This window comes from Cervus canadensis, chromosome 1 (genome assembly GCF_019320065.1).
Source record: "Cervus canadensis isolate Bull #8, Minnesota chromosome 1, ASM1932006v1, whole genome shotgun sequence".
NCBI classification, from domain to species: Eukaryota; Metazoa; Chordata; class Mammalia; order Artiodactyla; family Cervidae; genus Cervus; species Cervus canadensis.
In genome coordinates this window covers 51,445,678-51,469,095 of record NC_057386.1, presented here as the reverse complement: position 1 = coordinate 51,469,095, position 23,418 = coordinate 51,445,678, and the positions used below count along the sequence as shown (strand labels likewise).

At 56.9% G+C, this 23,418-nt stretch overlaps 1 protein-coding gene across 3 annotated transcripts in view; it reads right to left on the bottom strand.

The window, feature by feature from the left end:
* The window catches only part of CUEDC1 (CUE domain containing 1), an 83,661-nt gene that overhangs the window by 3,293 nt on the left and 56,950 nt on the right, over positions 1 to 23,418 (bottom strand). For all 3 annotated transcript variants that reach the window (XM_043483304.1, XM_043483313.1, XM_043483317.1), the window contains exons 2-10: positions 17,994 to 18,529; positions 13,684 to 13,811; positions 8,299 to 8,425; positions 7,430 to 7,622; positions 6,133 to 6,216; positions 4,289 to 4,360; positions 3,487 to 3,580; positions 2,473 to 2,531; positions 528 to 598 (exon numbers count right to left, since the gene is read on the bottom strand). In XM_043483304.1, the coding sequence (XP_043339239.1) occupies positions 531 to 598; positions 2,473 to 2,531; positions 3,487 to 3,580; positions 4,289 to 4,360; positions 6,133 to 6,216; positions 7,430 to 7,622; positions 8,299 to 8,425; positions 13,684 to 13,811; positions 17,994 to 18,323 (1,155 nt within the window). In that variant the 5' untranslated portion in view covers positions 18,324 to 18,529 and the 3' untranslated portion in view covers positions 528 to 530. The remainder of the gene's footprint in view (positions 1 to 527; positions 599 to 2,472; positions 2,532 to 3,486; positions 3,581 to 4,288; positions 4,361 to 6,132; positions 6,217 to 7,429; positions 7,623 to 8,298; positions 8,426 to 13,683; positions 13,812 to 17,993; positions 18,530 to 23,418) is intronic.

Here is a 23,418-nt window from a genome sequence, read left to right as displayed (position 1 = left end):
GTCCCGCCCCAGGGATGGCCCTGGGGGAGGCATCCCCTGGTCCTTCCCCTCCTGGGGGAGGTGTCAGCATCCCCTGGTCCTGGGATGCACAGGAAAAGAGGAGGAAAACCAGACTGCAGGCCCAGGGCTCCAGCCAGAGACAGGGCTGCCTTGAGAGGGGCCATGTCCTCATCGCCTCCACCACTGAAGCCCAAGCCGGCAGAGGAGAGGCGGTGTGGACCCGGCCGGGGTGAAGCCGTCTCCGCTTTTCCCACACTGTTCTTAGCATGCTCTGTGTGTCCTGGACTTTCTTCTCAACTATTCAAGGTCAAAGCTGGTTTTTCTTTTCCTGTTCCTAGCATCTGGCACAGGCAGGTGTGCTTATCTTTTGTCAAATGAATAAATAATGGAGAAAACGCAAACCACGAGCTCCCCAGTCACAACACCACGGGGAAGAACTGGGCCTGCAGCATCTAGTTGCCTGAGCCCGCCACCCCCACCCCGGGGAGATGGCAGGCAGTCCCGGGCAGGGCGGCCCCGGGCCTTACCTCCTACTGCCCTTCCTTAAGGGCTTCCTCCACCGTGGGCACCTCCTGTCGCCTCCCCCGGAAGTCTTCATCTGAAACGCAGAGGAAAGGACCTCAGCCTCCCCACTGCACAGCCTCGCTCAGGCGCAGCCCCCAGGCTGGGGAAGACGGCTGACCCTGCTCTCTCCACCGCGGTGGCTGAAGCACACGCTGCCCCCTCGGGGCCTGGGCAGAGGCCACGGGTGTGGGGTCAGGACCCCTGGCTGCTGCTCTGCCTCCATCTCTGAGCTCTGAGAACTTGGGCGAGTTTTTCCCTCAGTTTCTTCATCTAGAAAATGTCCAGATGACCTGCAAGGCCCTTCTGGCCCTTGTTTCTGGATGTCTCCTGACCACCGAAGGGCCCTTCTGCTCTGGTTCACCAGAACCAGGGCTCAGCTGTGGGTCCAGGGAGGTCTGAGGCAGCATCTTCTGGCCCACATGCCATTGGGAGGGACTGAGCGGAGGTTGAAAGGCCTCTGGGCCCCAACACCGAAACTGCCCAGAGCACGGTTCTCAAGGCGAGGTCCCTCCATGTAGTTGGGCTTGTCTGTCCCCTCACACCCCAGAGAATATTCCCCAGAAGCATCACCCAGCTTTTTGTGCTCCAGGTAAAGATCTAGGTGATGTGGCTGGGCCCCCTTTCAGAAGTGAAAGGAAAGGAGAGGCAATGGGGACCAAGTTCAGTGCAGTCGCTCAGTCATGTCCGACTCTTTGCGACCCCATGGACTGCAGCACGCCAGGCCTCCCTGTCCATCACCAATTGCCGGAGTTTACTCAAACTCATGCCCATCGAGTCAGTGATGCCATCCAACCATCTCATCCTCTGTCGTCCACTTCTCCCGCCTTCAATCTTTCCCAGCATCAGGGTCTTTTCCAATAAGTCAGTTCTTCACATCAGGTGGCCAAAGTGTTGGAGTTTCAGCTTCAGTATCAGTCCTTCCAATGAACACCCAGGACTAATTTCCTTTAGGATGGACTGATTGGATCGCCTTACAGTACAAGGGACTCTCAAGAGTCTTCTCCAACACCACAGTTCAAAAGCATCAATTCTTTGGCGCTCAGCTTTCTTCACAGTCCAACTCTCACATCCATACATGACCACTGGAAAAACCATAGCCTTGACCAGACGGACCTTTGTTGGCAAAGTAATGTCTCTGCTTTTTAATATGCTATCTAGGTTGGTCATAACTTTCCTTCCAAGGAGTAAGCGTCTTTTAATTTCATGGCTGCAGTCATCATCTGCAGTGATTTTGGAGCCCAAAAAAATAAAGTCTGACACTGTTTCCACTGTTTCCCCATCTATTTCCCATGAAGTGATGGGACCAGATGCCATGATATTAGTTTTCTGAATGTTGAGCTTTAAGCCAATTTTTTCACTCTCCTCTTTCACTTTCACCAAGAGGGTCTTTAGTTCTTCTTTACTTTCTGCCATAGGGTGGTGTCATCTGCATATCTGAGGTTATTGATATTTCTCCCGGCAATCTTGATTCCAGCTTATGCTTCCTCCACCCCAGCGTTTCTCATGATGTACTCTGCATATAAGTTAAATACGCAGGGTGACAATACACAGTTCCCGATTTGGAACCAGTCTGTTGTTCCATGTCCAGTTCTAACTGTTGCTTCTTGACCTGCATACAAGTTTCTCAGGAGGCAGGCCAGATGGTCTGGTATTCCCATCTCTTTCAGAATTTTCCAGTTTGTTGTGATCCACACAGTCAAAGGCTTTGGTATAGTCAATAAAGTGGGACCAAGTTGGGGGGACCGATTTCTTTGGGTCACCTGCCCACCAACCCTGATACGTGTCCCATAGTTGGGAGTGCCTGCTCTAACAGGCTGGGTTCACCTGTGAAACAGCCAGGCCCTACTCTTGGAGGACTACCCATCATGGCAACTCAAAGCTCCAGCCTCCCTGCCCTCTCCACCTTACCACAAGCATGGCCCTCCATGTCATCCAGGAGATTGGCTGTTGATGCCGCAGCCCCCAGCCTGCCGGGCCGTTCAGGAAAACTGTCCCAGGGATCGGTGGGCACTGCCTCGGGGCTCCCAGGCCTCCCCACTCCCTGGCCCTGGCCTTCTACCTCCCAGCCAGAGCTCAGGAGGCCTCCCTCACACCAGCCTTATCCCCTGCCAAGGCCCCAGTACCTCCACAGGCTCCTTTTCTGGGGGTCAGCTGAGTAGCCAGGCTCTGACTCTCTCACCCGGCTCCCAATTCTGGGGACAACTTTCTTTCTGTTCTCCTTTGGCTGCTCTGGTGGCTCAGAGGGTAAGGAGTCTGCCTGCAATGCGGGAGACCTGGGTTTGATCCCTGGGTTGGGAAGATCCCTGGAGAAGGGAATGACCGCCCACTCCAGTATTCTGGCCTGGGAAATCCCATGGACGGAGGAGCCTGGTGGGCTACAGTCCATGGGGTCGGAAAGAGTCAGACACGACTGAGTGACTTCACTGCTTCGCTTCATTGGTTGCTCAGCATCTAACATCCTGGACCCTGTCTGATAAGCATGGGTGGGAACCTGGGTAAAATTGTGGAAGGCCATATTTTTACTGGAGGAACCAAGACTGAGAAGGCAGGGCCAACACCTGTGAAATGAGGAGGTGGGAAGGTCCATGGAGCAATTCAACTTAAGAAATCAGGGAAAGGTTTGCTGATTTCGATGGAAGAACCAAGTTTTCTCCCAAAATGACCCCAGAAAAAAAGTTAAAAAGTGGTAGGACAACTTCTGAACCCACAGTGGGTTGATACTGGCCTGCTCCCCATGCCAGGGGGTGGGGGTGTCAAGAAATGGCGCCCAGAGATGAGGCTGCCCATGGAGACGGCAGGGGGGCGAGGGAGGGCCCAGCCCCACTCCCGGGGAGGGCGCAGCCCGAGGGAGCACAGCTCGGGGCTTCAGTGCCCTTCGCGTCCACCGCCGCCGCCACCCAGCACCAGGCTGCAAAAGGATACGACTGATGCTTCAGCAAGTGTTTCCTCTTTGACTTCCTCATCTTTGTCTTCTCCGAGAAGGCCCTGGCCAGCTCAAACAGCTTCCTCCGGGTGGCTGGGGACAAAGAGACCTGTGAGCCGGCAGCCCCGGCAGGCTGGTGGGGGAGTTACTGCAGGTCAGGGCCCGCCGCCCACAGCGGAGATCCGGGTGTGCCTCCTGGCCCCGCTGGGACAGCCAGCCACGCATCTGGGCTTTCTCTCCGGCCACCTCCCCGTCTCCCGCCTCCACCTCCAGAGCTGGCTCTGGGATTTCCATGACTAATCCGAGACCCTCTCTGAAATGGGGCCTGAGGGCCTGGCAGCCTCATTCACGCATGGCTGTGTGTCTGTCGGACAGAGGGGGACAGGAAGGTGTGCCCGGGCTGGCAGAACTCCGTGGGACGAGGCCACCGGCCCAGCGGGCCTCCCACCCACGGAAAGTGGACTGAGCTTGGCCTCCCCACTCGGTTGGCCCTGGCCAAGCAGTCACCTCAAAGCACAGAGAATGTGAACTCTAAAGTGGGGTGGGGTGGGTGGGGGGGTGGTCCCAGTAAAATCTTATTTTTCTGCAGACAGCTGGCTCAAGAGGATTTAAAACTTAATTTGTATCCAGACTCAGCTGCACAGGGAAGTGAGGCAGGGAAGCGGAGGGAGCCAGTCAGTGATTAAAATGTCACTTTGGTTCACCAAGAATCAGTGGGCATTAAAAATGCCAGGTGGCTCCCCCCCCTCCCAGGAAGCCACAGGCCTGTTTGGGAACAGCTGGGGCGTGGGCCAGACTCACATTTTCCCATGTGTTTCAACTTGTCCCTGAATAAGGCATCTTCAGACACAGCAGGGTTGGCGTCACTGTTTCCTGGAAGGGGGAAGACATCTCTGAGGGCCAGCTGGAGAGGGACAGTGCCCTGGTCGAGGCCCGAGGCAGTGGGTCAGGACTGTCTCCCCAGCACAGGGGCTCGGCCCCACCCTTCCAGGTGAGGAGGGGCGCACAGGCTTCCTCCCTAACCCGGAGGGAGCTGCAGGCAGGGAGTCCCACTAGGCTTCAACGAGCACTTGCTTCCTTCCTCATCCAAGTCTCACTTTCCCCTTTCCTGTAAAAACTATGTGCGGAGGGCTGGCTCTCAACCATCTGCTCCTCTGACCACTTTGTGTCCCGTGAAGGCTCTTTGGGAGCTTGAAATCAGCTGTGACTGGAGTGTTCACACCATGGAAGCTACCAGATGCCAGGCACTGGGGCTTCCCCCGCACCCCTATAGGCTGTTGAAAGTTCACCCGCATACGGCTGGCTGGCCTGTGTCCTGACGCGGTGTGAGAATTAACACAGCAACAGAAGCAGGCTCGGGGCACACAGCAGGCACCCGCATGGGTATGCCCTTCTCCCCCAGCCAGGGTCCACTCTCCATAACTCCCCCAGACACAGAGTTTCTGACTCATTAGACCATAAGCAGGAACGAGAATAGGGCGAGTCCCTAAGTCAGAACCCAGCCTGCCAGTCGGAGACTCCCAAATCACTCAGCACCCACCTGGGCCCCTCACTGCCCTCCTAAGGCCCCCACGCTAATCCCGAGTCACCTTGTCCACTAAGTCCCTGTGAGTCATTCTGATCCATCTCAGCCATCCTGGTGTCTATGGTTAATTCAGGATCAAGGACACGTGGCTGCCGTTAAACTCCCCGCTGCACATCTGGTGGGGTCTAAGCTCCCAGCCTGTTGCTTATGAATCAGTTCCATGGGATTTTCTCTCTCCAGGCTGGGATCAACTGAGTTCCCCCTCCTTCTGCCCCCCTCCTCTCCTCCCCTACTCAATGAAAGATCTGTTTGGAGCAAAAGTTATACATTCTTCCTCTGAGGCGGGAGGCTTGTGTGTGTGTGGCGGGCACCAGCTGACCAGGGGCCAGTGTACACACACACACAGAATCCAGATGTTGAGAGTGGAACCAGGGCCCTCGAGGGGTCCCCAGTTCCAGCTCCACCCCCATCTGTGCAGCCCAGTAGCCTGCCGTCTACCCCGGGCCCTCCTTCAGCTGCTTGGGCAATTCTTGCTTCTCACCATCTTGTATATGAAACTTTCAAAATTCTCTTTCTGCAATACTAAGGCAGGGCCTGGCCTGGGAGGGTTGATATTCCCCAGCTACTGAATGAATGAATGAACCTTCCCCAGATGGATCCTCCCTGTCCCCCAGCGTGTGTTTGCTATAATTAACAAGTGTGTCCTCAGCTTTGCTGGTTCGGGCTCCCTGTTTCTTGGAGGCATCTCCTGCACTCCCCATAAGACCATAAGCTCCCCCGGGGCAGTGCCCTGGTCTCTGAGTCCCCTGCCACCCCCAGCACCCCATGGGACATTATGTGGTATGCTGTGTCCCCTTCTTGCCCAGGCTCCAAGCGCCTCTAAGGAGCAGAGCCAGTCTGCGGGCCGGCCCCAGGTGAGGGCTCCAGCAGCCGCTGGGTTGGCGGGAACCAGGGCTGCCAAGCGGAGGGCCCGTCTCACCGCTCGGGGTGTATGATGATGGGGCAGAACCATCCTCTGCAGCCTGTTCCCCACCCTCTCTCCAAACTCCAAATATGCAGACACCTGGCGGCGTGAGCCCCCTACACCCTCCAGGCCTCTCTCTCGGGAAGGCAAGGTTACCTGGGACAGGAGAGGGAAAGTCAAAGTCATTTCCCACGGCCACGCTGCTGGATGTAGACTTCTGGGACTCGTATTTCAGTCGATCTGGAAAAGGCCCACAGTCTGGTCAGGGGAGCTAGCTCCCACCCGGGGGCCACATGAGCTGAGAGGTGGTTGGAGGCCAAACCCTGAGAATCTCACACACACACACACACACACACACACGTGCACACGCGACACCTATGGGCTCTCAAAGACCCAGAACTCTCAAAGACACAGAAAGCACTGCCCTGACAACTGCCTGGAATGTCAGAATGTCAAAATTAAAAGGCCCCTGAGAAATTGGATCGTCCAGCCCTTCATCTAAAAGGAAAGGCCTGGAGACTCCCAGCATCTTTACTGCAGAGCTGGGACCAGCCTTGGGCTCCTCTGTCTCAGGCCAGACTTTCCCTGCACGCCATGCTCCTGACCGAAACACACTGCCAGTCACACACACATGTACACACGAACCCCTCTCTCACAGGCCCCTCACTGTACCCCACCCCAAACCTTCCCACTCTAAAGGGGGAAGGCAGCCAGGCTCGGGGGAGTAGGATCCTTGGCCCAGAGATAAACCCTCCAGAAAAGTGAAAAAGTGAAAGTGAAGTCGCTCAGTCCTGTTTAACTCTTTACGACCCTGTGGACTGTAGCCCGCCAGGCTCCCCTGTCCATGGGATTCTCCAGGCAAGAGTACTGGAGTGGGTTGCCATTTCCTTCTCCAAAACCCTCCAGAGGCCCTGCTCTAATGTCCTCTGCTCAGGGAGGCATGCACCCTGGCACCCACATACCCAGACCCTCTACTTCTGAAGCTCCAGTCACACAGGGCAGACACCAGCGCCTGGCACAGGGCAGAAGTCAGGGGGGGCAAGCAGGGGCAGAGCTCAGAGGGCGCCCCTCTCTCCCACTAAGCCCCAGAGTGGGGGAGGGCTGGCTGGTGACTCAGGTCCCTGTGAGCAGACCTCTGCTTCCCAGGTGGCGCTAGAGGTAAAGAACCTGCCCGCCAGTGCAGGAGACATAAGAGACGCAGGTTCCATCACTGGGTCGGGAAGATGCCCTGGAGACGGGCAATGGCAACCCACTCCAGAATTCTTGCCTGGAGAATCCCATGGACAGAGGAGCCTGGTGGGCTACAGTCTCTGAGGTCGCAAAGGGTCAGACATGACTGAGTGACTAACACTTTCACACTTTCACCAGGACAACTCAGACCTCCAGCTCAGAGCCCCAGGCTAAAGCCGACATCACCCCGCCTTGGCCCAGAGCACCCGCCCCAGGGCACCACCTCTCTCCAGGGCGAGCAGGAAGTCACGGTTGCGCTGCAGCTCCTTCATGAACTCCTCGTTCTGCAAGAAGAGCGCAATCCTCTCGTCCTCCAGGTACTGCTTCCAGCGGCTCTCCTGGTCCCTGGGCTCAGGCCCCACCGCGGGGGGCAGGCTGCCTTCTGTGCTCGCGAGCTTGGAGCCCCTGGAGGTGGCCTGAGGAGGGGAGCAAGCATGTGGATCACCTACTCATAAGGGCGTGCACTGCGCCAACACCCATGCGCACCGGGGGTACATGTCCTTCTCTTCCAGGATGCTGCGGCCACACCCTGAGGCCAGGACCTCCTCTACCCAGAGCGAGTTGTCAGCCAAGACCCAGCTTAGACCAGAGCCCTCTGTGCTGAGGAAGCATCAGGGGCTTAAGAACTACTCCCCCCTCCCCAGCTTGGCACCTTGGACCTTCCCACCAATGTTCCCTTTGTCAAAACCTGAATAGTCCTAAAGAGTGATCTTCAAATGGCTCAGGGTCCCCATACTCATACTTTCCTTGTCCTGTCTCAGAGGAGATCGCTTGCAAGGGCCAGCCTCTGGGGAGAAGCACCCTGGCCCTTTCCCAGGGGAAGGAACGAAGGAAGGTGCTCTGCCTTTCTGCCACTGAATGACCTCCCCCCCGCCCCCGCCTCCCTCCTGCCAGCCAAGGGTGATGCGGGCTGCCAGAGCATCCTGAGTGGAAGGGAACACCATACAGGCCCCGACAGGGAAGCAGGCTTTTGGTTCAGTCTTCCTTCCCTACCACCCCAGGGCAGCTCCACCTGGGCTGAAACGTCAGGGGGTGTCAGGGACTGGTGCGCACACAGACACTGCACAGGCTGGGGGCAGGGGGCCCCGTTACCTGTATGCTGTCCAGCTGCTGGGGCAGGATTCGGAGAAAGTCTTCAGGGAGGTTGCCCAACAGTGGGGGGTTCCAGTTCCGGTAGCGGCTTTGGCTGGAAGGGGACACGGAGCCCAGCACGTCGATGCTGCAGGGCGACAGGTGAGGATGAGGAGGGAACAGTCAGGCCCACACATGGGGGTCCAGGCCCATCACACCAGGATCCTGCTCAGAATGGCACCCGTGTGCCCAAGCTTCCCACCGCCTCCAGCACTGGCTGACCCCTCGCCTCTGGGCCTGGACGCCTACTGTGCCAGTCACTGCTTCCAGCCACCCAATGTCTGCAAGGTCTCTGGGCCTAGGGGCTTCCCCAGCGGTCCAGGGGCTAAGCCTTCACCTTCCAATGCAAGGGGTGCAGGTTCGATCCCTCGTCAGGGAGGTAAGATGCCACATGTGTCTTGGCCTAACAAACGAAAGGGCCTAGAGAGGTCTGCGTTTGCGGAGCTCATGTTGGGTGTTGTGGATGTAGACACGGATGCAGGGGTCACAGCCCTTCAGCATTCTGTCTCTAGCATCCAGCATGACACGAGCTCCTGGGTGCTGAGTGATAGGTGTGCTCCCGGTGAACAGACACCCAGCGCGGCCAACAGCCCGGCCCTCCCCAGCGTCGGTTTGCTGAGATCAGGGGACACAGGGACACCAGGGTCCCTAGAGGGCAAGCAGACCCAGGCTCCAGACCTGGTGGGTGGTCCCGGGGGAATCCGTGTCCCCTGTGGGGCTGTCCCCTCATCTGCAAACCGCTGCCCCCCTGCCCAGGTGCATGGGAGCCCCTCGTGAGGCTGCCTTGAACAGCAAGCTGGAAAGGCGCGCAGAGGGTGGGACCAGCAGGGGCTGCTCTCCTGGCCGCGGGCAGAGTCCACAGCGGGAGGGGGGATAGGAAGGGGGCCGTGGGCACGTGCGCGCCCTGACCCCCGGCCTCCCGCCCCGCCGTCCGCCCTCCGGGCCTGAGGGCAGCCTGGGGCCGGGCCAGGAGCTCCCCACAGCTCCCCGGCGGCCTGCAGCGTGGCAACCGCAAAACACGTGTTCTGCTGAATCAGGGAAATGACACACGGGGAAGGCAGGCGAGCGCCGGGGGCGGTGGGGGCCGCTCTCGCGGGGCCGGCTTTGATTTGGTCTCCAGCTCCAGGAATCCCGCCCGCCCACTCACTGGAGGGGAGCTTTTCCGGGCTGCCACTGACGATGGAAATAACTTCCTTTCCTTTTCTATTTTGGGCGGGTGGCCTGGCGGCCCAGGGGGAAGGGCGGGGGTGGCAGCAGACAGGATAACAAGCTGCTAAGTGCGTGGTGGGAGCGCAGCTCCAGACGGCAGCCAGGGAACCCCGGGCCCCTCTGCTGTACAGACACAGGAATGTTCCAGAGGGGCGGGGCGGGGGGGCTGCATCACAGCCGGAGACTCCGAATCTGGGCGCGTTTCCTGCTTCATCACTTCTGCGCCTCCCGACAGAGTTGGCAACTTCATTTTGCTCCAAGGGCCAGACCACCCCTCAGCCCACCCCACCCCACCCCCCTACTCCTCGGCACCCTAGAGAAATCGCCTCCAGCCTCACCACCCTTCCTGTGGTCTCAGAGTCTTCACTGGGACATGGGTGCCCACCCCAACTCAACCACACCCACAGTCACCCAGGTAAGCCCTGGAGAGCACCCCAGAGTTGCAGCTGGCCCCCTGTAGCCATTTGTTACTGAGCACCCAAGTGGGGAGGGGGACAAGGAGCTGGAGGCTGAGGGTCCCTCGATGCTGGGCCCACAGCCCTGGAGGAGGGGGCTGGCTGAGCCCCCTGCCCTGGCTCAGGCTGAGATGAGGTCAGCTCACAGCTGCAAGAGCCCGGGCCGGGGGAGGGGGGCGGGGGGCCGGAGCACAGGCGGCCCAGGCACCTCCATTGTGGTCGGAAAGGAATGTCAGAAATGAGCTGAGAGGCAAATGAAAACTTCCAAGGCTGTAATTTCAACAGAAGAACAGCAGGTGGCCTGTGAGGAGGGGTGTTGGGGCTTCAGAGCCAGTCTTTCATTCAGGAGAAAGAGGCAAGGACAGGCTGGGGGAAGAAAAGGAGAGGGAAGGCTGGGAAGGCTCTTCTGGCCCAGAGTTTCTGCCTCTGCACCCAGAACTAGAACTCCAAGTGCCAACAGACTCAGACCCCCAGGCTTACCCAAAGAATATCAGAGCCCAGGATTTCAGTGACAAGCCTTCCAAGCAAGACTTTTGGTAAAGGCAAGGAGGCCCAGGTGGGGCCAGGCCTGTCCCCGGGCACACAGATCCTCCTGGTGAAACCTGGGCCCCGGGGTCCCAGCACTCCAGGCATGCTCCCTGCCTCTCTGCACCCCAGCAGCTCCCAAACCCTGCTCCACCTTTGGTCTCAAAGACAGTCCAGGTAGCAGAAAGGAGCCAGGCCATTCCTGCCCCGCCCCCTCAACTCAACTCTGATGGTCCCCAGCAGCCAGAAGGAGATGCTTAAAACACTAACATGATCCCGCCACCCTCCTTCTTGAACCCCTGGGTGCAGGATAAGGTCAGAGCTCCTTGGAGGACCCAGGCGGGCTTCCACTGTCTGCCGGCCTCAGTCTCACCAGGCCTTTTCACACTTCCTGGAGTTCTCTCGGATGGTGCCCCGTCTCCTGCCTCCAGGCCTTTCTTTGTGTGTGCTGTTGCCTTTGCCTGGAATGCCCTCCTGTTCCGCTTTGGCAGATTGCAGCTTGGACCTCAGCTCCTCTGCTGCCTTCCCTGGGCTGCCCTGTCTGCTCCCGCCCCCAGACTGCGATCTCCCTGGGAGGTCAGGGTAGCAGGGTCCTCGCCTCTATATCACACACAGCTCAGCACCTGTCCACTTCAGATGGCTCCTAAAAGCTAGAAATGCATGTCCTGGGTGGAGAGACTGCATGAGGCCCTGGGGGCGGGGGTGGGGGTGGGAATCTGGGCCATCTGGGCCTAGCAGGGCCAGCAGAGCAACGCGGCAGGTGTTCAGAGGTGGGGCCTGCCTCTTCTGAACACCAGCCTCTGGGGGCAGCCTTAACCCTGGTCTCAGTGTTCACCGGCAGAGCTGACCTCAGAGGGCCACTGTGCAGCCAGGTGGGGCGTCGGCTGACACGTCTGGTTCATACCTGGGCCCGTGCTAAGTGTCTCACACACAGCATCTCGTTCAACCCTCACCAGAGTGCTGAGACAGGGATGAGTGTTCCCATTTCACAGATGAGGCAAATGGAGCCCAGAGAGGGTAAGCAGCGAGCCAAAGGCACCTCAAGAATCAGGAGTTAGACGGCTGAGGGAGGGGGAGGTGGGGAGAACATGGTCTCGTCTGACTCCACAGCTCACAGGCTCTCTTCCCTGGATCCACCCCCAGCCCAGCAAAGCCTTCCTGTCCAGGTCAGGCCCCTGAACTTCAGGCAAGGGCAGTAGCTCATCCAAAGTCACAGGGTGTGAGTGAGGCTTCCAGAGCCTTGGTCTAGTGCGGAGGTCACTTTGTCCCCCACTGGGGCTCCTATCACCAGGCTGCATGACCTCTGCCCTCCTCCACCGATGATACCCGGGGAGGGAGAGAAGGATGCTGCTAGGATATCCATGCCAGTTTACAGTGGGATGCTGTCTCTGATGGGCTAAGTTTTCCCTTCTGAAAAACAGGTAGAACTATTCTGCCTAATAGAAACTGAACTATTTTTTTTTTTTTTTGCAAAAGCATCTTGGAATATTAAAAAAAATGTCAAAGGAAAATCATTTAGCCCTGGGCATCGTGACCCATCCTGGGCTGCAAGTCCTACCAAGATTTTACCCAGACTATCCACTTATGCCTCCCTCATTACAGCCTCAGCTCTGCTTCTGTCCCTGACTTCAAACAATGCTCCCCACTCCCAACAACTTCACAGGCCACTATCCGCTCCCTGAGCTACAATCACAGAGGTTTTTCTCATTAGGGGATGACAGGACACAGCAGGGGATGGCGTTTATTGGCTCTGGAGTCAGAATGACCTGGGTTCAGGTTCCAGCTCTGTGGTCTTAGGGAAGTTCTGAAACCTCTCTGGGGCTCAGTTTCCTCATCTATAAAATGGGGATGACACCAGTGCCTACCTCACAAGTTGTTAGATGGTTTGAAAGCTGTGGTATAGGTAAAGAACCTTGCCATTTTCTGGCATTTGAAGGGGGCTTAATAATGGGAGTTGTTATTGTTAGCTATGCCTGTATGACCACAGAGTTTTCCACTACTACTGCCTGGGACTCCCAGGATCCCCAGAAGGCAAGATCCATCGGAGCAAGTCTCCTGTCCTATCATGTCCCCCCTCCCCTCCCCATCCCAGGCCTCAGTCATTCTCAGGATGAGCAGCTCCAGGACAAAGAGAGGCCTGGGCTCCAATAGCCACCTCAAACGCCTGCTATTGTTGTGTAGTCGCTAAGTCATATCCAACTCTACAACCCCATGGGCTGCAGCCCGCCAGGCTCCTCTGTCCATGGGATTCCCAGGCAAGAATACTGGAGTGTGTTGCCATTTCCTTCTTCAGGGGATCTTCCCGACCCAGGGATCGAACCCGAGTCTTCTGCATTGGCAGGCGAATTCTTTACCATCTGAGCCACCAGGGAAAGTGTGTTAGTCGGTCAGTCATGTCCGACTCTTTGTGACCCCGTGGTCTGCAGGCTGCCAGGCTCCTCTGTCCATGGGATTTCCCAGGCAAGGATACCAGAAGCCCCACCTCAAGCGCAGAGTCCAGAAATACAAGCACTTCAGAGACCAGCTTCATTTTAAACTTCTAAATTACAGAGTCCCTGACTTGGAAAAAGTCTCCAGGCACCTAGCAGTCTACTGTCTGCTTCCAATTATCAAATTACCCTAGAAAAAGAGACTTACTTGTTCCTACTGCTTAAAAATCCCCACAATCTCCCTAGAACCTCAAATATCCACTTCATTGATTACTGATGACTGGGAGTGAGCACTGTGTTGCAGAGGATTCTGAGGTTCCGTGTTACCTGAGCCAGCAAGAGCATGGTGATCAATTAGTGATGTCTGCCATGGGCACAGGAGGGGAAGCGTCAGTACACCTTCTAGGTGTCTGTCATCCCCACTCTGCATCTCCCTCAACTATAAACTCCCAGAAAGTGAAGGCTGAGCCTTGTTTAACTCTGTGTCCTGCCCGGTGTTCAGCATAGCACCTAGCCCAGAGTACGAATTCAGTGGATGTCTGTTCTTGGAATCCTTAGAGCTTGAAAATTCTCCTTGAGTTCTAGCTAAAATGTGTTTTGCTGCAGTAGAAGCCTGTTCCGGGTGGAATACGGAGGGACCCGGCCAAGCTGCCCTCTGGGCTTGTAGTACTCAATCCCAACCCCGGTCCTCCTGCCCCTTGCCTTGCACTCTGGGAGGAGATTCTTACCGGGGAGGTGGAGTGGGGGGAGCCAGTGGGTAAGGCCTGTCCAACACGTGCATGTGGTAGGCAGGTGGGGAATACACAGGCGGGGGCTCCTCGTCAGAGCTATCGGGTTCCAAGGTCCTCTCCAAAATCTGCATCAGAGACAAGAAAGAAAGAAATATTAACAACCCTTCCTTGAACTGAAATAACATGTAGACAAAACATCAAGCGTGGGCAAGGATGTGTAGTCAGGGAATTCCGCTACTGCTGGTGGGAGTGGAAAGTGATACAACCACCGCTCTGCAGAACTGTCTGGCTTCCTGCACTGGCACTCAGCACATAGGCTACCTCTGAGCCCATGATTCCAACACACACAGCAGACGTGAACGCACATGTCCCCAGAGGAATGCTCAGAGCCATCCAAGTAAGGTTCAAAACCAGGCAAAACAACTTCACAGGGATTGCAGCTGGAGCAGTGTGACCTCTGGGGATGGGGAGGCTGAGAAGGGGCATTCCAGGCTCTGCTGATGCTTCCTGATCCTGGTGCTGATGAAACTTCACTGAGCTGCCTGCTTGGGCCTTGTGAACTCTTCTGTTCATGTGTTACTTTTGGTAAATAGCTTTAACATTATTCCTATCCTCTCTCAAAGAATTTCCCCAGCGATTAACTCACCTTGAGCCCAAACAACTTGGCAGAGTAGGATATGGATCATCACCCCCGTTTTACAGATGAGGAAACTGAGGCACAGGCTGACTGATGAACACGGCAAAAGCCACACACTGTTTCTAGAACTGAGTCTCTAACTTGGATGTGGTGTCTACAGCAGGAGTCTCTCCTTTGGACACAATGCCGGCACACCCAGGTTGGATTCTCAGGGCAGAGAGCTGCAAAGTGAGGGCCCAGGCCCTTCATCACGGATTCCTCTCCTCATCCAGGAACCAGAGAAAGGGGGCAAGAGAGGCCAAAGGCTGGGCAAAGGCCAGGCTCCTGCTGTACGGGCTGATCTGAACCCTTCTCCAGAGGAGCCTGGAGCCAGAGGAAGGCCTAGATGTCCCCGCCCCAACCCCTCCCCAGCTCTGCGCCTATCTCACCTCCAAGACCAAAGGACACACGAAGGGCTCGGAGCCTGTCAACTGGCCCCAAATCGGAATCCCAAGTGAGTCTGCAGAAGTCACCACTAAGACGCCTCTGCACGCCCCTGGCCTCTCCCAGCCACTCTCGGGCACCCGGTCTCAACAGGGATACCACGGCGGGCGGGAGGCTGGGTGAGCGAGCATGCATGCACACATACACACACTGCCTCATGTTTTGGGCGGCGTCTGTGCTCACCACCATACCACCATCGCACACACACTGCCACGCTTCGTACACACCCAGCCAGCCTGACCCAAGGAGGCCTCCTACTCTGGAATGCACTAACGTTCTTTCCTTTGAGGCGGAAAGTATTTAAACAGATGCTTTTGCAGGAAAAAAAAAAGACGGTAGCTGCCTTTCAGGCCACTGCTCTCCTTACCCCGAATTTCCACAAGAAAAGGAGAGCGAGCGAGAGCACCGTAAGATCCAGTCCTGGTCCCTGGCAGACCACGGCTCTAAGGGACGGGGCTTCAAGCTGGGGCCGCCAGCCAACCCCACCGCCGCCCCTCGGTGGCCAGCCTGGCCTGGCCCCACTGAAGCCGGTCTGAGTCAGACGGGTGAGGAGGGGCGAGTTCCGTAAGACTGTTCCCAGAGGGAAGCTGCTGGGGGTCCCTCTGACTGAGGCCTGCCGCAGTTGCCCCTTGGGCCGCCGCACAGGAGGGGGCGGTGAGGTCTCTCTCCTCAGCCGCTCCTGCCCCTGAGCGCGGCCTCCGGGGGCTCCAAGAACCAGATGCCCATTAGAGGCTCCCGGAGCAGGATGAAGCCAGAAGGCAGAAAGCAGGCCAGGCACACTCCGGAAAGGCTGACCCCCAGTCTTCGGGGAGAAGTAACCCCAGTCGTGCTTCTGGCCTCCCCCTTCCCCTGCAATGCCATGAGAGCCACAGTGAGGTTGTCCTTCTGGCTCTAAAGGTGCTGAAGTTTCTGGTTCCCTGGCCTCCCGGCTTAGCCCCGTGTGGGTGATGGATGCCTGCCAGGTGCTCTGGGGGCCAAGGTCCAGGCCATTTATCTGACGGGAGACATTTCTCTGTGGCGAGGATACCCCTCAGGCCAGCCCACCATTCATCAGCCCCCAGAGAGGGGGCTTTTTCCAGTCAGCAGTTATTGTCAGCCCAGCTGCTGCTCATAAATTTTCTGCAGCACTTTCCGCTGGCTCAGGAACCGCCTGCCGACGGGCCCACGCAGAGCTCCAAAGATGAGGGCTGGGGAAACAGCCAAGGGGGCTGCTGAGAAGGGGCTCCATCTGGAAAGCCAGATACTTAGAAAAACAGAAGCACACATAGCGCAGGCCTATCGAGGGCATCAGGGGACTTTTACAGAGGGTCACGGGGCTGTGGGTGCTGTGAACAAGGGGGGAAACACTATCCTACCTGCCAGACTGTCAGGACAAATGAGACTGTGGAAGGGGTCAGTGTTTGCAGAGAACTTTCCTTCCAGCTCAGAATTAAAAGGCGGTATCTGCAAACACACACACACACACACACATACCCCTCCTCTTCGCAAAGAGGATCCACTGGCTGATCCAGGCAGAGCCAAGGTGTGGTCTCCCAGGAAAAGAGACTAAAGAAAGCTGTGCAAAGACAGCAGCCACATTTACTCATTCGACAAACACTCCCCAGCGCCTGCTTTGTACAATGACTGTCCTGGGTGCTGCAGGTGACACAGGGATGAGCCAGATGTCACTGCCCCCAGAGCTGCTCCTCCACCCAGAGAGAGAACACCCAGGCAGCACCCCGATAGGAGGAAGAGCGAGGGGGCTTTGCCCAGCAGGATGACTCTGATTAATGGAGAACGGCCACATGCAGGTCTGTGTTCAGAAGAACTCTGAGGCCACATCAGGGTCTAGGTTTCTCACTGTAAACGGGATAATAATAATGCCACCTCATGAAGTGTGTGAAGGTTTGAAGTGATGATACATCTAAAGCATATAGGATGATGCCTGGCCCAGGCTGGGACTCAGTGAAGAGCAGAGCTGAATCTATTCTGCTGGGTCGTCCTGTCTTATCCATGGCTACACATGCCAGGTTCCCCTGCAGGCAGTGACCCTCTTCTCAAAGACTCCGGGTGCCCCTTCTGGGCCCAGGACTGCAGGTCCTACCAAGGATGGGAGGCCAGATGTGAACTCTTGGAGGGGTCACGGAGGCCTGGCCACACCCAGCAGGTGGGCCGAGGCGGTGGGTGGGTCCCTTCTCCCCCAGCCACCTCCCTGGAGAAAGGAAACAACTGCTTGAGTATCCCTCATGCCTCCGGCAAAGGAACTGAGCTCGCAAGTCTGATGTGTCACCCATCTCCCGTGGTTCCTGCTGCTCTAGAACATCCTCCCTTCTTTGTCAGCTGCAAGGCCTCCTGCTCTCTGCTCACTCGAGGAAACTGACAGAGGCCCTGCCGCCAGCTCCTAAGGGTTCCTGCTCTGTTCCGCCTCTGCACAAGCTGTTCGCTCTGTCTGCACACCGTTGCCTCTTCTTCACCCCTCCTCTGGGCAGCCATCTCTTCCTCTCTGCTTCCTCCATTCTCCCCATCTTAGCACTCACTCCTGTGGACTGCCCCTGCTGGACACCTGCCTCTAGTCCTCCCGGGACCGTGAACTCTGATGAGGGCGGAGACTCTGCGCTGGCCTAAGTGGATACCCCAAGACTCCAATGGCAACCCACTCCAGTGTTCTTGCCTGGAGAATCCTGTGGACAGAGGAGCCTGGAGGGTTGCTGTCCATAGGGTCGAACGGAGTCGGACATAACTGAAGCGACTTAGTGTGCACGCGTGCACTGGAGGAGGAAATGGCAACCCACTTCAGTGTTCTTGCCTGGAGAATCCCAGGGACCAAAGAGCCTGGGGGCTGCCGTCTATCGGGTCACACAGAGTCGGACATGACTGACGCGACTTAGCAGCAGCAAGACTCCAAACATACAGACCAGACAGCACCAGCCTGGAGAGGGGATTTGGTATTTTGGGGTGGGACCCACGTGTCTACATTTTGAACAATCTCCTTGACTCTGATGACCCCTGACCCAGGGGCTAGCAAGTGCCTGGCACAGCTCTGAGAAGGTGCTGCCTGATTTTTGCCCGGAAACCAAGGCCACTGGGCTGGCTTGGGTACCAGTTTCCAGAGGTGGAACCCAGACAGGAGTATAACTCAAGTCCTCTAAGAGGTTCAAACTAGTTGCTGGAGCTCCTGCTGAAGGATCGATGGGGGCCGTGCCCCTACCTCGGGGGGTATGCTGTCCTCCGAGTCGGAGCTGTCCTCGTAGACGCCGCCCCCGCCCGCCTCCAGGTTCATCTGCAGCAGCTGGTCGATGGTGGCGTCCACGGCGCCGCTGTTGGCGCGCAGCACGCACTCGATGATGTCGTAGTCCATGTTGGGGAACATGGTGGTGAAGTCGTCCATGGCCTGGTTAAACTCGAGGCGGCGCACCTGGCGGGCCGGCCGGCTGTTGTTGAGCTCCTGCGAGGCGGCCGCGCCAGCCCCGGCCCCGCGAGCGCCCGCCGCGCTCCCGCCGCCCCCGCCGCCGCTGCTCCGGCGGAACAGGCTGGTCATCTTGCCGAGTCGCTGGGGGAGAATGTTTCCCGCCGGCGCCGACCCCCTTCCCCCGGGTCCCTGCGCCGTGGCTGCTCGGAAGCTCAGGCCCGCGCCGGGCGGGGTCCCCGGGTCAGAAGACTGGGGCGCGGCATCCGTAGGGGGCTGGCGGCTCGGTCATCCACACCCGGGGAGCATCCTGGGGCCGGCTCCACGGACCATCCCACCTGAAACCGAGAGAGACAGAGTCAGGGGGAACGTGACCCACTCCAGCTCGGGGTGGTAAACAAGGGGGTTAGGGCGATTCCCCACCCCAGGGCCACGCCCTCGGGAGAACTGCTTCTTTCTGCTTTCTACCTATGGTAGTTACACAGCTGTAGCTCTTTCCCAATTAACAAGGGCTTAGGTGGCTCAGACGGTAAAGCGTCTGTCCACAATGTGGGAGACCTGGGTTCAATCCCTGAGTCGGGAAGACCTCCTGGAGAAGGAAATGGTAACCCACTCCAGTACTCTTGCCTGGAAAATCCCATGGATGGAGGAACCTGGTAGGCTACATTCCATGGGGTCACAAAGAGTCGGACACAACTGAGCGACTTCACTTCACTCACATCCTACATATTTTCCTGCCGGTTAACTCATGACACCACTATGAGGTGGGTGCTTAGATCCCCCTTATGCAGATGGGAAAACTGAGGCACAGACCTGAGAAAGTGGAGACGGTGGGGATTTGAACCCAGGACTGTGGCCCCTGAGGGGCTTCCCTGGTGGTAAAGAATCTGCCTGCAATGCCAGAGACGGGGGTTCAATCCCTGGGTTGGAAAGATCCCCTAGAGAAGGGAATGGCAACCCACTCCAGAATTCTTGCCTGGAGAATCCCATGGACAGAGCTACAGTCCGTGGGGTCGCAAAGGGTCGGACGTGACTGAGTGACTCACACTTTTACTTCTTCCTGCGGCCCCTCAGCCACTGGTCTCAACTGTTACGCACACTCCCCAGCCCTTGCGGGGATGTGACTGGGGCACGTGGCGGTGCCCCGCTCTGGTCTCCAGCCCTATCCAGTCTCTACTTGCCTCACCTCCCACCCTCAGGGCCCGACCATCGCACCTCCCGTTTTGCACAGACCTCCTTGAAACTTGCGGCAGAACACTGTGCAGCCCACTCAGAACCAGGGTGTCAATCACTACCAAGGTCACATTTCTGTTAGTGCCGTCAACTAAGTGTTGAATGTGTCTAAAACCATCAAGTTCTGACTTTTCTTAGGCTTATCCCAGGATGTACGGTAATTTTGCTAATTGTAGAAAAGTGCCAGCTTTATTTTAAGGGACTGTTACATCAAAGGATATTCCTAAGACTTCTCTAATGTTAGGTCATCATCCTAACAGCTGATAGATAAATGCCAGTGTGAGCAAAACAGTGCGAGGCTCTTCCTTGCCATGATCTCGACAGTTAATTGATGATGGAAAGAAAATTAGAACAGAGGGTGTGAAAGGGGCAGTGGAAGTGCCCTCCCTCACCCCAAGGTCAGAAGACCCATCCCTGCCACTGGCACCTTCTTTAGGTCAGTCCTCTCACAGGTAAAATGAGATCATACGGTCCCCTTAGCCCTTCCAGTGCCCCCGTGCTGAGATTTTTATGTCCTTCAGATCTCCACCTCCTCCGAGGGATGTGGAAATTGTCTGGGTCTCCTGTTCTGGGACTTGCTGGGTGGGTGTCTGCCTAGTCCCAGGGAAGCGGGCTGTGTTCAAATCTAGAAGCACATGGGCCCCAGGCAGCCTCCGGACACTGATGTTACAGAACTATCATCGCCTCCCACCCACAGAGAAAACCAGTTAACACTCTATATCTGGGCTTCCCCGGTGGCTCAGCGGTAAAGAATGTGGGTTCAATCCCTGGGTTGGGAAGATCCCCTGGAGGAGGGCATGGCAACCCACTCCAGTGTTTTTGCCTGGAAAATTCCATGGACAGAGGATCCTGGTGGGCTACAGTCCACGGACCGCAAAGAGTCAGACACGACTGAGGCCACTGAGAACAGCACAGCACACACCTACATCTAGATCCTTTTCTCCACGTGTGTCCTACCATATGCATGAACTCACTTTACTCAAATGTGATCAAACCGTAAATTCTACTATGCAACTTATGTTTTTTTCCACTTAATAATTGATTGTAGCCATCTCCTTATGTCAGAACACAGAGATCTACTTCATGATTTTTAATGCCTGAGTAGGAGTCTGATGACTGAGTTAAGTATGATTTATTATCCAGCCTCCTCCACCCCACTTCTTGCCTAGATGAGCGAGTCACAGATCAGAGAGGCCAAAGCCATCTCACGAGGAAGTGCAGAGGCATGACCTCAAATGGCCAGTCCAAGAAATCTGTTATGAGAACGAACACAGGAAGGCAGCCAAGTATGACGTGGCCTCCCACGGCCAGCTTCGGACACTCCGGTGCCCCACAGCCACGCCTCCCATCACCCCGACACACTGGAAGGTCAGGGGACGCTGCCAAAACGTCCTCCAAAGTGGGGCTCCACCCTGGTGGCTGTCTGTCCTGGGTTCTGGAAACGTGCCCTGAGGCTTTCAACGAGGGCCCGAGGGCCAGGAGGCCCCAGAAGCCAGTGCCCCGGGGGCCAGGGTGGCAGACCAGGACTGCCAGTCTGCTGTCTGGTGTCATCACACATAGGGTCAGTGCCTGGTGCTAATGCCTCTGGAGCAAAGCCACCTTCAGCCTCCCCCTCAAGTAATTTGCAAGAGAGATTGAGGGACCCAGTTCTCACGCTGCCAAAAGGCAGTACCTTGGAGAAAGAGGCCAGGACCTGATCCACCCCGACAGAGGAAGAAGGGAGATGACGGGGACCACGTTTTCCCCATCAGCAGCCCTCCTGACAGGTTGCTCAGCCTCTGGGCCGCAGTGTTGGGAAGCCCCCATGAGGCATTCTCACCCTCCTACTATTTAAGTGCCCCGATTCAGCCCCAGGCTGCACCCCTCCTCTCTGCCACTCCAGCGGCGGGACCTCGTCCATGCACCCTGTCCTCTCTATGCCCAGGACCTCACCTATACGAGTGGGGCTTCAGTGAGAATTAACAGGATGATCCCGAGCACGCTGCCTGGAAAGTGGTTAGCTGCGTGACTCGTTGCTACTGCCCCAGAAGGCTGGCACAGAGCCAGGAGTGGTTGGCATCCCAGCCAAGTGATCCCGGAGCGGATGGGCTAGGGGCTTCGAGGGGAGCCTTCCCCTGCATCTGGGTATCAACCCCCAGAATTCTGTCAGCCCTCAGGAAGGCGATCCCGATCCTCACAGCCCTGGGGGAGGCTGGGCTTCCCTGAGCAGCTGTAGACCCCACAGTCCCAGCAGCCACTTCCATTTACCCCCGGTGTAAAGCCTTGAAAAAGAGCATTTTTGTGTGTCTGCCCTGACATGTAAACAAGCCGACAACTCTAAGCCAGCCCCATAGGCTGCTCCACATTACAGATGAAGAGAGGAGACCCAAGACCAGAGGAGATGCCCAAGACATAGTGCGAGAAGTGGCAAAGCCTCAGCTTTTCCATCAAGGGGTGTTTCTGTGGATGAGGAGAAGGTGGCTCCGAAACAGTAATGGAAAACACAGGGAAACAGGATGAGATGTGCAGAAATGCCATTTTCACAGGATTCTGCAAGGATCCATGGACTTCCCAAACCAGGATGCCTTTAATTAACACAGGCGAGGATGTGAGAGCTCCCGCTTCTCAGGGCACCACCACCCGCCCCCCGCCCCTCACTGAGCTCAAATGCAGAAGCTGAGGTCAGGACTGGGGCTTGGCCAGCATGGCTGGGAGCAAGGAGAAGGGCTGTCCTTGGGTCAGAGTCATCCATGCCAGGCTGCCGTCCGCAACCAACACAGCTGAAATGAAAAGCCACTTAAAACACATGGAAAAATTAAGGCAGGAGACAGGGTCACAAGCTCAGGCCAGTGCTTTCAGGTGTAATCTTTTACAACTCCAGAGACAGATGTTATCATCCCCGTTTCACAGCTATGGAAACCAATTCAGAGAAGTCAGGTATATTGCACAAAACCACACAGCCAGCATGTAAAGAGGCCAAAATTAGGCACTCATGTCCCAAGAGCCCAAAACGCCAAGTCAGGCTTGCAAGTCTAAGAGCCCCAGAGCCTCAGAAAGGCTCAGGAGACTAGGCCCAGCCAGACTACCGTTCCACACAGGAAAGGGGACCCAGACAGCTCTGGGGGTGGGTGCAGGGAGGGGGTCTGCTGGCTCCACCCCAGAACCAGCTCCGTGACCTTGAGGAAATCACTCCTCCACCTCTCTGAATCTTGGCTACAGGGAAACAGAGGGCGATAACTCCTGACTGCTGAAAAAGGAAGTGAATCAAACCTGCCGAGCCCGTTAGACACCTTGGAGGCATGCTCAAAAGATCACCTGAACTCACAGCTTGTGAGCAACCTGGGGACTCGGAGGCAGAACCCCACACCTGTCCTCCCCCAGGCCCTGGGGAGCCAGGCCGTCCAACCTCCCCAGAGAGGAACCCAGGCCTGGCAGGGGCGGCAGGCAGCCAAGCTTCCCTCCAAGCGTGTGCAGACAGCCAAGGCCTGAGTCACTCCAGGCCTGGCCCAGGGAGGTGGGCCAGCCGCCCGAGAGTCATTCTCCCGACTTCGCCCAAGGTCATCCCAGCGAGTCTCCTGCAGGGCCAGGTAGGGCCCACGTGGGGAAGGGGAGAGTCCAGGAGCCAGAATCCCAGTCCCAGTTCTGCCTGGTCCTGGAAAAGCTGTGTGAGTTTGAGAAATCACTTCACTTCTCTAAACCTCGGCTTCCTCCTGTCAAAGTTGAGATAACACCTATGTGGAAGGGGTGCTTGTGATAGAGCTTACACAGGTAACTGAACATAGGGAGCACCTGACAAGACAGGATGATGTGACCTCCGGCCCAGGTCATGGCCCTTTTCCAGAGCTACAATTACACCTTGAGTGATCTTATCTAGTCCCACATCATTAAATACCATCTACATGCCAAATTGGAAAGTCCCTGATGCTGGGAAAGATTGAGGGCAGAAGGAGAAGAGGGCGTCAGAGGATGAGATGGCATCACCAATGCAATGGACGTGAACTTGGGCAAACTCCGA